The 15,187-nt window shown below is 54.1% G+C and overlaps 1 protein-coding gene across 1 annotated transcript; it reads left to right on the top strand.

Annotated features, from left to right (window-relative positions):
* Window positions 1-697: 697 nt before the first annotated feature.
* LOC104166082 (LON peptidase N-terminal domain and RING finger protein 1-like) lies at window positions 698-9,998 on the top strand (the record flags this gene model as incomplete). The annotated part of the gene is made up of 12 exons (XM_009705900.1): window positions 698-816; window positions 1,477-1,599; window positions 2,331-2,462; window positions 2,916-3,002; window positions 3,072-3,129; window positions 4,143-4,236; window positions 5,896-6,010; window positions 6,658-6,779; window positions 7,199-7,357; window positions 8,272-8,434; window positions 8,524-8,670; window positions 9,801-9,998. Coding segments are annotated over 12 exons (1,517 nt in total), but the record flags the coding sequence as incomplete, so codon positions are not given.
* Between the last annotated feature and the right edge of the window lie 5,189 nt (window positions 9,999-15,187).

Genomic DNA, 15,187 nt, shown 5'->3' with positions numbered 1-15,187 from the left:
GCCTGTGGAAGCTGTGCCCCCCCCCCGCCCCGATCCCATCAGTGACATCTTGCTGGTGAGAAACTGGATGCTCTGTTCCCTTCCTCCTTTTTGGGAAATCTCAGCCTTTTCTCATACTTGGAAACCTTGAGTCACGTGGTGGGGGCAGATCCTTGCACCCCCCCTGGTTTATCCTCTGTCCCAGGACAGCGGTGGCAGCCAGGTGGGTCTGGGAGGCTCCCTGGTGTTTTGGGAATTCAGGTCTCCGTAGCTGCAGGCTTGTTTTGTAACGTGTTATTGTAGCTCTGCTGGGTGAATCACATCGCAGAGCCTCCTGTGGCAACAGCCCCCGTAGGGACTACGTGTATGGTAGAACCTTTTTGCTGCATCCCAAAAGGATGGATGAGAGCCCGGATCCCAGCATGGCTGAGCCCCAAGGCAGTGGTGGGGCTCGTGGCTGAGGACATTCAGGGGAGATGGAGAAAAACAAAGGGAAGAGCCTCAAAAAGCTTCAAAGTAGATATTTAGGGGAATAACTTCCTTGCAGAGACTTACGAGGCCAGTGGCTCCTGCCGAAGAGGAGCGCGGGAGCTGACTGTGCTTAGTGTGAAGCCAGGGTGCAGGGGCTGTCCCACCATAGTGTCATCTCCCTAGTCTCATCCAGTCCCGCAGCCTCACCGTGGACTCATCACATGAGTGACAACATTTCTCTTTCCAGCCCCGGACGCCAGCTCCCTGCGGCTGTGCCGGGCAGAGGCGTTCGCGGCGCTGGGGCAGCACCCACGGGCGCTGGAGGACCTGGATGCTGTGTGCAGGGCTGAGCCTGGAGAGCATGAGGTGAGCGACAGGGAGGCCCCATCGGCCGGCTGCACTTGGAGCCAAATCTTACTGTACGGGAGCAGTTTTCCCCTTTCATGAATTCTCTTAGTCATTGGATTCATCCTGCTCAGCAATACACTTACCAGACCCATTAAGTTGCAAATCCAGGCTGCAAGCGCTGCGTTGCAATAACGGGAGAGGTCCGGCGCCATGTCCGCCCTCGCTCGCGGGCAGGAGGTGAGGACACGCAGCCGTGCTGGTGCACAGGATCGCAGCTGGGGGCTTGGGGAAGTGTTGGCTGGAGACTGCGCTGCTCTTGGAGAAATCAACCCTGGGAGCTCACTTGCTGATTTGTGAAATGCTCGTTGGCAACAGTTTTGTGGCTTCAAGGCAGAAGCCCTTGACTCCTTGTCTAGGTCTCTGTAGGGTTTATTTGCTTGGCTTTTGTAACTGCGGCATTTTGGGAGTCCTGTTTTATGGATACCTGCCTGTGGAGTGACCTGTGTTTTTTAGACAAGTCTGAGCAGAGGCGCAGTGACCTGTCCGAGTGCTTTGGCCTGGGATGGGAGCAGGCAGGAGCCTGGAGGGAGATTCCCTCCGGGCTCGGATGGGAGCTGAAGGGACACCTGCTCAGCTTGTCACTGTCTCATAGTTACCACAGGTTTTTCTGCCCTGCAGGGCTTCTTCAGGAAAGGGAAGGTGCTTCTGGAGATGGGACAGAGAGCCGAAGCCCTGCTGGCGTGGGAACACTGCCTGACACTCAGTCCTCATTTCCACCCTGCTCGGAAAGAGATGGAGAAGGTGCGTGGGCCATACCGTGACGGAGGGCTGTGCCCTCGCATCACACAGGGAGATGCCCTTGTCCTCTGAAGGATTCACATCCACCACGGCTTGCTGCTCTGGTCAGCCGTGGGATCAAGGGAAGTCAGATCCTGGTCCAAGAGCCTTCCCATTGCTCTGATGCAGGTTCACCGTGAAGAAAACTCCCCTTCCTCAGTCCATATCTGCAAGTCTCAGGTTTAGCAGGGTTTAGATGCCGACATGGCATGAGGTTGGCTTTGAGGCAGCATCAGTACTCGCCCAAGGCAAAGCAGCTAGCCAAAAGCTGCCACTGGAGAGCCAGTGTCTTTTCTGCAGATGATTTCAGGCCAGCACCCACCCGTGTACCAAAATCACCATCACCAGTGGGACCTCCAGCAGTGTCCCCAGCATGAGGACTTCATGCCATGGGTGAACACTTGCCCTCCAGGAAAGGGCAGGGGAATGAGGAATGACCTTGTACTCTCCCCAGTTCGCTCCCTTCCTGCTCTTTGTGGGTGATACAGAACATGGCTCCCAGCCCTTAAAATACAGCATTTTGTTCACAGCCTCATGCTGCTTTCTTCCTTATGTGCTGCTAAGGCATTTGTTTGACAGAGAGCTCAGCCAGCGCTGAAACAAGTAACCCTGACGTGCCCTGTGGTGACCAGGAGGCTGCTTTGGGGAAAGAAGGAGCCTGGCAGTCCACCTACCTCCCTGCTTCCTTCTTGCAGATCCTCATGCGAGAGGATGCTCCTCAGCCGTGCATGGCTGCTGCACGCCTGGGTGATGCTCACCAGGGCTCTGCTGGTCCCCAGGTCGATGGAGGGAGCCCTGCACTCCCACTGTCTTCTGCAGAAGCTCAGGTAAGAGAGCCTGCAGTGATGTGAGTCTGCAGTAGGGCTGAATGTCCCTCTGGGACATCCCATATTGGCGTTTTCCAATGATGGGAAAGGAGGTGTGATAAGGGGACACTGTGCAAGACCATAGCCATGTGCACATGGTTGCCTGCTGGGATGAGAAGCTGCAGGCAGTGGAGGGTGGGAGGGCAAAGACACCGTCGGAGCTGATGCTGTGGGTACTGAGGAAACAGAAGAGGCTCCTTCTGTCTCTGTTCCTCTCCCAGTTTTATTCTGCAATACTTCTGGTAAGATTTTAGACTCTCATGGTGTTTAAAACACCCAAGTCACACTACCTTCAGAAAAAAAAAATAAATTTCAGTTTTAATGGTTTTTTTCATCCAAAACCCACATGGGAGAACAGTTCAGACCATTAGCAGCTATTAAGGAAAGCTCAGCTTTTGGTCTTTGCCCTCTTAGGATGAATTTGGCAGGTTTGAAGAGAGCGGAAAATTGGAGAAAATGGGCTCAGATACACCCAAATACCATGTGGTACATCTAGAGAGAGTAAACCCATGTTTTAACTATGAGCTGAGCAGGAGAGTCTGAAGGTCACACTCTCCTGCTGTCCCACAGATGCAAGATGCTGATATACAGCAACACACCAGAAAGCCTGCTGATGTCATCGGGCTTGGTGGGACAGATGGGGCTGTGCATTCAAAGGGAGAAGAGGTTTTGGGCTTGATTTTGTCTTTGCTGTACCTAGGATCAGGAGGGAGAACCAGCGGATGGCAGAGGGGATGCTCAGACTGAGCATGGCCAGGGGACAGCCACCCTTTCCCAGCCAGGGCGATGGCAAGAACCAGAGACTTTGGCAGAGAGGCAGGGCCTGTGGTTGGTAGGTGAGTGTTGTCAAAGGTAGCAAAATCTCATCTTGTGCAAAATGCTTGTTTAAAATCCATTTTGGCACTGAAAACTTAGTGATTGCACCGTGTCCCAGCTCAGCGAGCAGACATGCAGACGTCCCAGGGGCACACGATGGGGCAGCTCTGGCCAGCACATTTGCTGCTTCTCGTGTGTGTGAGGAGGATCTGATCTTCCTGTGTTGAGCTGGTGAACTTAGAGCGAACTTTTAGGTCTAGCCTGGTGAAAAGTTCTTGCTAAAGCCAGACATCACTTGTTCCCTGTCTGGAGTCAGGGAGAGGCTTCCTCTGGTTCCCATGGGTTTAGATGGGTTTAGATTTCAATTGAATTCCCTTGCGAGGGGCATGACGTGCCATGTGTTGGGGGAAGCGGCACCTCCGTTGGCATTAACTTGCCATCAGCATCCAGCCAGATGGCTGCCACGTACCTAGTTTTGCACAAAGTGGTGATGATGACTCATGGCAAGTCTCCAGAGAGAGACTGGGAGCTTCTTAGGCCACTTCACCTCCCAGTGCCTCAGTTTCCCTGCCTGCAAAAGTAGGTAGGGAGATACCACCTTCCTCTACTGAGGACCATGAGACCCACTGATGTAGAAGCTATGGATGAACACGGATGGGTTAATAGAGGGGTTTATGCTGCATTTCCTAGCGGTTTTGTTTTCACGTGTCAAAGGACTTCATGTAGCAGTTAACTACCTACACCTCAGAACAAGGTCAGAAAGCAAAGATTAATTTTCAGTATTGAAATGGGACGGTCTTCTCTTTCCTTCTCTTTTGCCACTAGGCAACGAAGAGGAAACAGCAGCAGCAAAGTGTACCCAACTGTGCCTCGGGGAGCTGCTGAGCGTGTCTGACTTGGAGTGCTCCCTCTGCATACGGTGAGTTCTCCAATGGGAGAGCGTTCAGGATGAAGAACTGGCACCTGCTGGGTTTTCTTCCCTAGTGTGGATCTTTCTTCACATCTTAATAGCAAACTCAGTCCCCAGTAGTGCTGAATCGCAGGTTTCGGTAGAGATGAGATAAGGGGGGAAGACAGAGGCATGCTTTGCGCTGGCAGGCTGTAAGAGCTCAGATCACCCTGTCTCAGGGTGCAGCATCGTTAGGTCTGTATCGCTTGGGACATCGGCGCGGAGGTGGGGATGTTCAACGGGGTCAGAGACTGAAAGCAGTGGTTGCCCTTTGTAACTGCAGGCTGGAACAGCAAGGTGTTGCCCCAGGGAAATACTATCCGTGAAGTGGGTATTGCAAACCCAGAGGGGAGCATTTCCAAGCTCTATGCCCAGAGATGGAAGAGGGGACCAGGTAGAGCCCCTGTCCGTCTGCTGACTCGGTGGCCAGGGAAGGGCTGGGTGCTGCTACAGGGCGTGCTGAAACCAGGCTGTTATTTCTGGCGTGTCCCAGGACCTCGAGCAGTTGTGCAAGCGGCTGCTGGCAGAGGGCTGGGCGTTGCACCACCGAACATGCAAGACGGTCAAGGTCTTCTGTGCAGTGACTTTTTCCAGGTCTGGGCATGGTGCAGGGGAATGACATGGAAGACAGAGCTCAAAGCTCTGTCTGCTCCGAATTAGGTGAATTTGCATCTCTTCTGAGAGCAAATTGTTCAGGAGGAGTCGGGGCTGAGTGCTGAGCAGGACTTTCCCGAGTCCTTCATTTCGTTTCTGATCCTGGAGCGTCCTGGATGAAACCTGAGTGCTTGCTGCTGGCTCTGCTTTTGGAGCAGGGGAGAAGGAGGCACTTGACCATCACTGCCTTTTGGGCTACGCACCACTGTGGGTGTCCGGGGAGCCGCAGACCTGCCAGGACCAAGGGGTGCCATGTGGGTACTGATGGGGTCTGTGCGGACCCTGCAGGGATGGGGAGCAGTGCTCAGGCCTGGGACAGTTCTCATCTTACATCATTGTGCAAGTCCAACAGTTTGAGCCCAGATTTCTAATTAAAGGGATAAGCCAGTTAGGAACCTTTACATTTAATTAACAGGAGTTACGAGCAAAGATTAGCCAATGCAGCTTTAGCGAAGGCGAGTTTCATAGCCATGGGCTGCCAGGGCTTGGAAGACACAGTGTGAGATAGCTTTCCGTGGCATCACAACCCTGCAGCATCACTGTCTTCAGTGCAGAAGGCTGGTGAAGGCAGCAGATTTCCCTTGAAATGGTAGAAGGGGACATGGGAAATGTCTTGTTCCTGCTGGAAGGAAAATCTCTTGCTCTCAGCAAGGTTATTCAAGGAAGATGCAGGTACAAGGCTGGGGATAGCCAGAAGCTGTACCCATGGCTTTGCCCACCCTGACCTGCTCGACCCTTGCAGCACCAGCCTGGGCCTCTGGAAGTCCCTGAGCACTTTATGGGACCCCTGCACCATGGGGCTGAGACCAGCTGGGGTTTCCAAAGCAGGGTGCTGAGCCAGGCCTGGGGAACCACAGCTTTGAGGGCACCCAGCCCTGTGAACAGAGACTCTGTGAAGTCTGTCTCTGCTGGGCTTACCTGCGCTCCTTCCCCCGTGTTGCTTTCTGTGGTCCATTGACTTTGGTCCCTTTGCAGGATGTTCTTTGAGCCGGTGACAACGCCGTGTGGGCACACCTTCTGCAAGGAGTGCCTCGAACGCTGCCTGGACCACCGGCCCAACTGCCCTCTCTGCAAACAGAGCCTGAGAGAGGTGAGGGCATGTGTCCCATGGGATGGAGCCTGAAGGAGAGCTGGGCACCGGGTCCACCTGCCGGCAGCGTGCCAAGGGCTGGGGTGGGAAGCTGCGATGCTCTTATGTTAGCGGCTCCCTGGCACGGCGGTGTCAGCTCCACTCACATGGGAATGACCAGACAGTTGGTAATTAAGACCAAGAGATGAATTTCCACAAGATGCCATGGTGATTTAGTGAGATTGTAAACAGGACTGAGAGGTAGACAGAGACACAGAAAGAAAGAAGTGAATGCTAATTACTTTTAAAAATGGAAATGGCTGGAAAACCTGCTAGCCTGGAGATTTGAGTTAATCTTTAATGAAAAGGGATTCGAATGAGACCGTCAGGGAAATTAGGTTGTCATACAAGGACTGCATCACTGTCAGAGACAGGACGTTGTGTTGGACGGGCCCTGGGCCTGAGCCACATCTGGAGGTCTCGGTGGAGCTGACATCCCGTCCTGCTAGAAGGCTCAACATCTCCTGATAGTTTTTATCCCTGACTTTCTCTGATCTAAAATTACCCTTGGCTCCAATAAAAGTAAGCGTGATTCAGAGCCCAGCAGGGCCTCAGGTCTCCCCCCCTCCGCTCTTCTCCAAGCTATTTCTGGGTCTAATTTCTTTTAGTACCTGAAGGCTGGAAGCTACAGCCCCACCACGCTGCTGCAGGACATCATGCTGGCCAGCTTCCCTGCACAGCTGGCCGAGCGGCGGGAGCTGCACCGGGCTGAGATGGCAGAGCTCTCCAAGTAAGCAGGGACCCGTTCTGGTGTGTGCATGTGTGTGTGTGTGTGTACGGGGGCCAGGCCAGGCTCCGAGGGGGCTGTCCACACCACACGCCATTGCTCTGGCTTGGGGCTGCTCAACTGATGTCTGTCGCACTTCTAGGACCACGTCACAGGAGTGCCAAGTAGGTGTGGATGTGCCCCGTGGGGCAGCTGGGGATGAGGGAGCATCTCTTCAAGGAGGTATTTTGTGGGCAGAGTCTGTTCTTTGGCTCTTGGTGAGCCAAGTGGAAGCTTTAGTGTTGCTGTGCACTGGAGCATCACTTCCTGGGGTAAGGGACAGATATGGGTCAAGGAGTGGCCATGGCACAAGCTGATGCAGAACCCTTGGGATGAGATTTGCTCTGGGAGGTTTCATAGTGATCTTTCCTCCTGTCCTTCAGCCTGACCAAGAACATCCCCATCTTCGTATGCACAATGTCCTTCCCAGGCATCGCCTGCCCTCTGCACATCTTTGAGCCTCGCTACCGCCTCATGATCCGGCGCTGCCAGGAGACCGGCACGAGGAGGTTTGGCATGTGTATATATGAGAATGGGAAAAGGTGAGCTCCTGGGCAAGACAGCTTCTCTCTGCCCTGACTGATTTGCTCCTCTCTGCCCCAGCCCCAAATTTCTAAAATCCCGAGTCACTTGGAGAGGAGGAACCACGTGCAATTTCCTATCCCACTGCACCCCACAGACAAAATCAGCAGGGAGGTGGTGCATTCCCCACACAGCAGAGTGAAACGGGATCTCGCTGGCTCCTGGCATTGCCACCGGCCAGGCAAGGAATGGGTCCAGGGCTGGAGCTGGGCAGAGCCAGCAGTGGCTGTTAAACACAATGGTCTGGGAACAGCTTCTGGCTCAGGATGTCTCTGAGCTGCATGGTTTCCTGGCTGTGACCTCCAGCTCCTCTTAGTGAGCACTTGAAAATTGCTTTATTTATCATACTTTGTCCTTAACAAGCTGTGAGAGGACGTTGGGTTGAATGGGCTTTTGTTTGGTGCAGTGTGGCCACCCTTATGTTCCTGGTGGCACCTCCAAGATCTTGGATGGGCTCAATCTCCAGGCTTCTAACCCAAGTACTCTGTTAAATACCTGTATTTACATGACATATCCTCCCTGTGCTCCAGTCCTGTTCAAGTGAAATGGGATAAATAACATTTCCTGGGCTTTGGGAGGATGTCTCTGCAAGGGATAGTGTCTTCAGGACTGCTGGACATCAGGGCAGTACGAGGACCTAAGTCATTCTGGTATGTGGCAAATCCAAGGGAGTGCAGGCAATGCTCTCGCTATTCCCTGCCCTCTTAGCAGCAAGTGGTAACTCGGCAGAGTTGAGTGAATCTCCGAATTTGCCCCCTCGCAGCCAGCTTGTTCTTGGGCCTTTTCCTCATTTGGAGGTGGTACCTTCAGAAGCAGCTTTCTCACCACCAGTATCCCAGCTCAGCCCTTCTTTTCTCTCCCTGGCTCCCTCCAGTTTTGCTGACTACGGCTGCATGCTGGAGATCCGGCAGATCGAGCTGCTGGCAGATGGGAGGTCCTTGGTGGACACCATCGGCCGGCGGCGGTTCCGGGTGCTGAGCCGCGGCCACAGGGACGGCTACAACACCGCCGACATCGAGTACCTGGAGGACAAGAAGGTGAGGGCAGGGCCAGGGCAAAATCCCCCCACTGCGGTGGGACAGAGCCTCCCACGGACACCTTCTGCGTTCCTCTTCCCTCCACGCAGGTGACTGGGGAGGAGCTGGAGGAGCTGCAGTGCCTGCACGAAAGCACCTACCGCTTGGCTCAGCGGTTCTGTGAGCACAGGGACCTTACCTCCAGGCACATTTTCATGCAGCATGGACCGCTGCCGGAGAAGGAAGAGGACATCCAGGTAATGCCCCGAGGGAAGGGATGCTCTAAATAGAGAGGGTACCAAGAGAGCCTCTGAAGCAGCACCGTTCCTGCGCTAACCACCCAGCTTCCCTGCTTGGCTCACCCCCAAGATGAGGAAAACAAACCCTGTTTTTCATTCCCATTACCAGTTACGGCATCTCTCGCTTAGGGAGATGGTAGGGCTTGTTTGTTAAAACTGTTTAATGTTTCTTTATGGTTTTAAACTGTTCTTGGAAATTGAGCGCTGAGTTTTAAAAGCTTTCCCGGCGTCTTTTCCAAATGAGAACCAAGAAACAGAACTGTCTGGATTTGAAAACACTTGGGAAAAAAAAGAGCAAACAAATGGGCGAAGAAGTGAACCCCATAGCTCAGCGAGTCTGCGGTCTCCTTACTCATTGTGTTCCTTTGAGACAGCCATAGCTGGCCAGAGGAGAGGAGCTAAGAGGGCAGGATCCAGTTTGCTTATTAAGTTACTTTGACAAATTCAGATTGTGGAGAAAAAAAAAATCCCCCAAATTTAGTGTGCAGTCCTTTAAGAAAATGTTTCCTGTCTGGATCATTACAAATATGCTCTTGTGGGCTTGTCCCAGGCTAAGGCTGTCCTGGCCAGCAGTCACATCAATGCTGTGCTCAAAATTACCTTACTCTTCCTCCTTCAGCTGAATTGACCATTTCCCTCTTATTTTGGCCCAGGTTTTAAAAAAGCCAGTTTACAAAAGCAATGCATAGTGGTCGTGCTTTTCTGGCCTGCACCTTGCCTCTTTGACTGATGATGAGGCAAATGCCCCAAAAGACACCGACCACACAGGATTTGCCCCATGTTTACAAAAAGTATTGCCTTAAACAAGGAAATGCACAAGATATTTCTTTGTCTCTTTAGTATAGACTTTTTCCTGGTTACATCTGTGTCTGGGGACTCCCTGGGGAATGCTTGTCTGGAAGTTAAATTAGTTTATCCAGCAGTTTTGAGCCTGGACAGACAAAAGGGCCATTCAGAGGAATACCTTAGCCAAAGCTGGCATTGCTGTCCTGACAAGAACAACTGTTTCCCATCAGCGATGCTGCCCAAAGGCCACACATACACCTTGCGGTTCCTGACGTGGGGGTCTCTCCCTCTCTCCCCTCCAGGCTTCGGCAGATGGCCCGACGTGGTGCTGGTGGCTCATCTCCATCCTCCCACTTGACCCGTACTACCAGCTGAACCTCTTCTCCACCACCTCCCTGCGTGCCCGCCTTACCCAGCTGCAGCGCATCCTCACCGCCCTGCTGCAGCAGCCCCCCGCCGGGCACCCACTGCCCCAGCACAGCTCCCGGGGTCGTGTCTGAGCCCCCCGGCCCCCGTCCTCTCTGCAGGGGAGACCTTCACCCCCTTGGGTTTCTCTATGTGTTGCTTTGTGGTTTTGCATGTGGTTTGAGCCCCCCCCTAAAAGTGACCTCAGCCATGAGCTGGGAACCCTCTGCCCAGCTCGGTGGGGCCGATGCTACACCGGCAGCGACACTATGCCGTCCATGCTGCCTCCGGGAGCTGCTCAGTGACACGACTGTGCCATGCCACCAAAACGGGGACCGAGGTGGAAAGCTGGGTTGCATTTCAGGAAACATTTGCTGAGCTGCTTCGGCACTAAGAAGGATTATCGTTAGGGCAGAGGACCGAGTGCCAGGATCGCCTCGGTTTTGGCTCTTCCACTTTGAAGGACAACGTAGGGGTTTTTGGTAGATGGTCCTGCTCTGTGCAGCAGATTTAGAGGCTTGAGGTGGCACTGGGAGGCAGAGAGGTCCCAACGGCTTCCCTCAGCCTCAGGAGCTGACAGCTCTACCTCTGCTTACGACTTTGACTTAATTTCTATTCAAACAAGAAGAAAGATTAAATTAAACAATCTGAAACTCATGGTCCTGCTCCTAACCACCTCCATGGCCACACAGCAAGGAGAGGCTTCTCTCTGAATGTGCCCAGGTCTGGACATCCCCTTCCCACCGCTCTGCTCGGTGCTTTGCTGTGTTTGCTGCGCCGAGCTCGCTGGCCGCTTCCTTGGGCTGGAGCCGTGCTGGAGGCTGCCGGCCGCTTCCCCCGCTGCTGCTTCCCCTGCCGTGAAGTGCCGTGGCAAGTTGCTTCCACTGCCGTGAAGTGCCGTGGGAAGGGGGGGATCTGGCAGCATTGGTGCTTTTCCCCCCACCCAAAGATTGCTGTTCCTGAGCCTGGCTGGGTTCAGGTTGCAGAGTTGGACCTGGGGGCTGGAGGAGTTGATGGCATGAGGGAGTTAAGCCTGCAAGTGATTTTGTGAGACTTTCTGCTCCTTGACTGGTGCAATTTTCCCAAGTTCAGGGTTTCTTGTGAACTTTCTGCCTCCTCAGGAGAAAATCAGGATCTGAGCTGAGGCTGGATCCTTGCACTTGGGACCCAGAACAGTTCAGGATCCCCCCAAAAAGCACAGAGTGATGTCAAAGGGAGCTGAACCTCTGGAGAGCCAGGGAGGGGCCAGGATCGGTGACCGAGGCTGTGAGCCCCATGTCAGGGGAGCAAGTTCCAGTCTGCAAGTCCCTGGCTGCTGCTTGTCTCTAAAGACAGGGAAAACAGTATCCCCCTGGACAGCTTAGGCTTTCTGCCATGGAAATCCTGAAGGTTTGGGATTATCCATAATTTTAGAGGCTTTGGGCTGAGCTTTAGGAGTGACATCCTAGTTGTTGGATTAACATTGCTTCCATACTGTGGTAGAGAAAAATCAGATTGGGGCTACAGTGCTCCTTACTGCAGGTGTTGCTGGGCTGAGCCTGGGGCAGGAGGCTCTGGGCACAGCTCAGGAGAGGTCCCTGCCCAGGGCCACCGCCTTTCCCCATCCTGCTCTCTCCAGCAGTGACAGGTCTTGGTCCCTCCTCTCCAACAAAGTGCCTCCCCGGAGCAACCATCAGGGTGAGCTGAGGGCTTGCTCCCCAGGGACCATAGTGAGTGCAGTGCGGCTGAGGACAACTCAAAGCTGGATTTGCTCCACTACCTTTGAGCTATGTCCTTCCCCGCTTTGCTGCTCTCTCTGGGGCACCATGACTCCCCCAAGGGGCTATATCCCTGGGATGTCAGATTGGGGTGGGCAGGGGTAGGTGATGGAGGGCTACCTTGCAGTCCCGGGGCGGGTGCATGCAGGTGGCAGGGTGCCACCGAAGTTTGGGAAGTGCCTTTCTTTTCTGTATGGTCAATGTGAGCTCACCCAATGACACTCTCCGCCCTGAGCCCCTCACCTACCTCCCAAGTTACCCATTCCCCAGATGTGGGAGCTCCCTCGGCCGCTGCGGGTCCCTCCAGCAAGAGGGAGGCATGGTGAATGCAGGGGGGAAGCGTGGGTCTGCACCATGTCCACGCTGGGGGAGAGTCGGGGACCAGAGCCACATCTGCCCGGCTGCTTTGGGAAGGAACTCATCCAAATTGCTCCGGTTTGCTTGGAGTGCCTTTGGGGTTTGTGTTTGTATCTTTGTTCTTTGAATTAAATTTTCTTCCTGGTCATTGAAATAAAGACTTTTTTTTGTTGTTGTTGTTGTTCTGTTGCTGGTGTTTAACTTTTAGCTGCTCACTGTTGAAAGTGCCTGGGCATCACCAGGGAGATTTGGGGACGCGTGGAGAGGTGACACCCTGGCCTTCAGACAGCAAGTTAGACACAGTGAACAAGGTCCAGCACAGGTAGATGGCAACAAGGGAAAAAAAAAGGTGGTTTTGTTCACAAAAAGTGACCACGTGAAACAAAGCAGGAGGGACTAGCTCCTGCCCATCATTGCAACTGAAGGCTTTGGGGAAGGATGGGAACCGGGAGACCAGTCTGGTGGAGATGCTGACCAGTGTGGGATGACCCTGGAGGGTGTTTGTCCCTTGAATGCTGTGGAGAGCACCTGACTCTGTCCTGCCTTTGCAACCGTGGGCAGAAGGCTGTGACCTGGGAGCAGGTTTGCTTTTGACAGCTGGCATTAGGGATGAGTGACGATCCAGGGAGAGACGCACGGGCTTTAAAATGGGAGAGTGGCCCTGGATGGAGAGGGGATGGTCTTCAACCTCAAGCATGGGGATGTCCTGCTGGGACAGCTCTCACCTCTCTCTTGCTCCCACCTCACCTCTTCCCTCTACCTCCCAAATGTGCCATCCAAAACCAAGGGCAAGAAGGGAAGTTCCTCTGCCCAGCTCTGCTTTACACTTTACCTGGGAACCTGGAACAATTGTAGAAGAGGGGGAGAGGGCTCAAGTGGTCTGAAATGGTGGATAACCCTAAAAAGGTCCCATGCCTCAGAGCAGGGTCTCTGCCAGGCCATTAATAACTGGCTCCATGAGGAATTATACCTTGAATTTCACCCCTAGCAATTCTCTATAGACTGGTGAAGCCCAACTGTGTGCTGTAGCTGATGCCAGCCCCTGCCTGCAGCCTCACCTGTGGCCGTGGCCATGGCTGATGCCCCAACCTCCTCCTCCACACAAGGTGCAGAGAGAGCAGAGACATCTGCCCCAGGAGCAGCCCAGCCACCAGCATCCTGCCACTGCCCCACGGAGGGAGCGGGAAAGGAGCCACTGTCATTTACAGAAAAGGGGTACAGAAAGCCTGGTCCAGGGTCAGAAGGTCCGGTGAGCACATTGCCCATGGGGACCTATTGAGAGATGCCAGCCCTCCTCATTTTTTGAAGAGGACTTTCTCATCCACCCCTGGGCTCTTTGGTGGCCCCAGCAGCCCAGGCCTTGCGTCCAGCCAGGTGGCTATCGCGTGTCTGTGTGTCTGGGAGTCTGGAACTGGTACTGCATCCCTTTGCCGTGTTGCCCGGCTCCCACTAGATGTCAGGAAGAGGCTGAGTGCGGGCAAAGAGGAAGGCACAGCAGAGGGGATGTGCAGCATCAGCTGCTGCCAGAGCCTTGGCCGTGCTTTTCTCACCCCCAAGCCCCAAAAGCAGCCCCACTCTCAGCCCTGACCCTGGCCCAGCTGCCCTGAGCTCTCCATCAGGACAGAAATGAAGCTGAGGACTGGTGCAAGGCATCACTTGAGGCCCCCTCCAGTTCCCCAAGCGCAGCGGGTCTGTGCCGGAGGATCTTCTCTCCACTCTGGCCAGCAAGGTCTTGTTTGCCCTCCTGGGACTGGGGCAGTTGGGGGGGTGTCCTCCTTCCCACCCTCCTCCAGCCACCCTGCTGGGCATGGTCTTGGCTCAGAGGTGGGAGATGAAGCAACCCCTTGTCCCAGTACACAGCTGGGGCAGAACAGCATCCCACGACCGCTTGTGAAGGCAGACCAGGCATCTCCCAGCCCCACTGGGATGATCAGTTGTTTCACTGAGCAGTTAGGGTCTGGATGAGGGCAGTTGGGAAAGATCCAGCGATTTCCACCCTGCCACCCTCCCAACACTGCCCCAAATGCCTGCCTGGGTGAGGGGACCCCAGTGTCCTTACCATCAGGTGGGACTGTGAGGTGGATGTTGGGCTCATTACTATCCCCACCAAACGATCCCCTCCTGAGATGCTCTACTCTTCAAGGTCCATTTTGCATCCAACTTTTGGTCCCAGGCTGCTACAACCTGACTCTGTCTGTGGGGACACAGAGGACCTGGGGCAGCCAGAAGCAGCTTCTTCCTCATCTCCAAGGGCTCCTGCTTCACCTTGTCCTCCACCACGAGCCTGCAGAGAGGCTGGATCTGGTCCTGCCTGGGACAGCTGGAGCTGGCAGCTACAGACACCTCCAGCCTCTCTGCCTCGGACTTGGTGGCAGTGCACGTGGCAGCTTTACCCCCAAATCAGCAGCCAGAGCTGTGAGGAGATGAGTCCATCTCTGCGTAGGTTCCTTGGTGGCACTCAGGACCCAAGGGGAGACGAGCAGCCCAGCCCTGCAGCACAGGAGGTCCTCATGCCAGTGCCACTGCACTTTGCTTTCTGCTGCTCGGTTTTGTTTCCTCCCTGTATTTTTCCATCTCCATGTGCGCTCCTCTCCTGTGCATCCCACCACCACCTAGTAATGATTTCTGGCTTTTATATAACACTCCTCATCAGAGTTTTTTAAATGGACATCTGTAACCTTCTCCGGATTTTACAGGCAGGAACTGAGGGTGGGAAGAGGCAACATGTTGCCCAGGGTCACCCAGCAAGGTCCCTGGTAGTCAGGGGACCACTCTCCAAATGGGTGCCTTTTCTGACCCCATCCAGCTCCCACCTCTGTGGCTACTGGGACCTATCCTGCACCTGTTTTTTACATCCCTGGGAGGTGTAAACCAGCACTAGCACTGGCCCTGCTTCCATCCCCCCAAAACCTGACCTCCTCTCCAACAGCACCATTTCCTTCCTTCCCATTCAGTACCTTCAACTCAAGACATTGGTGACAACTTCCCTCACCTAATAGTGTGGGCAAGCAATTAGCTAAAGAGGCAAGTAATTAATACAGCAGGTGTCAGGCTGTGCCTTGTCTTTCTTTAACAAATGGCGTATTTCCAAACTAATTAGACCAGCTGGTACTTGAGCTAGCAGAAAATCAACACGAGATTGTTTAAGCTAAGATCTTCTTCACTAGCAA

This window comes from Cariama cristata, unplaced genomic scaffold, assembly GCF_000690535.1.
Source record: "Cariama cristata isolate BGI_N322 unplaced genomic scaffold, ASM69053v1 scaffold38758, whole genome shotgun sequence".
NCBI classification, from domain to species: Eukaryota; Metazoa; Chordata; class Aves; order Cariamiformes; family Cariamidae; genus Cariama; species Cariama cristata.
Note: the sequence above shows the minus strand (reverse complement) of the source record. Positions and strands in the feature narration are given on the sequence as shown.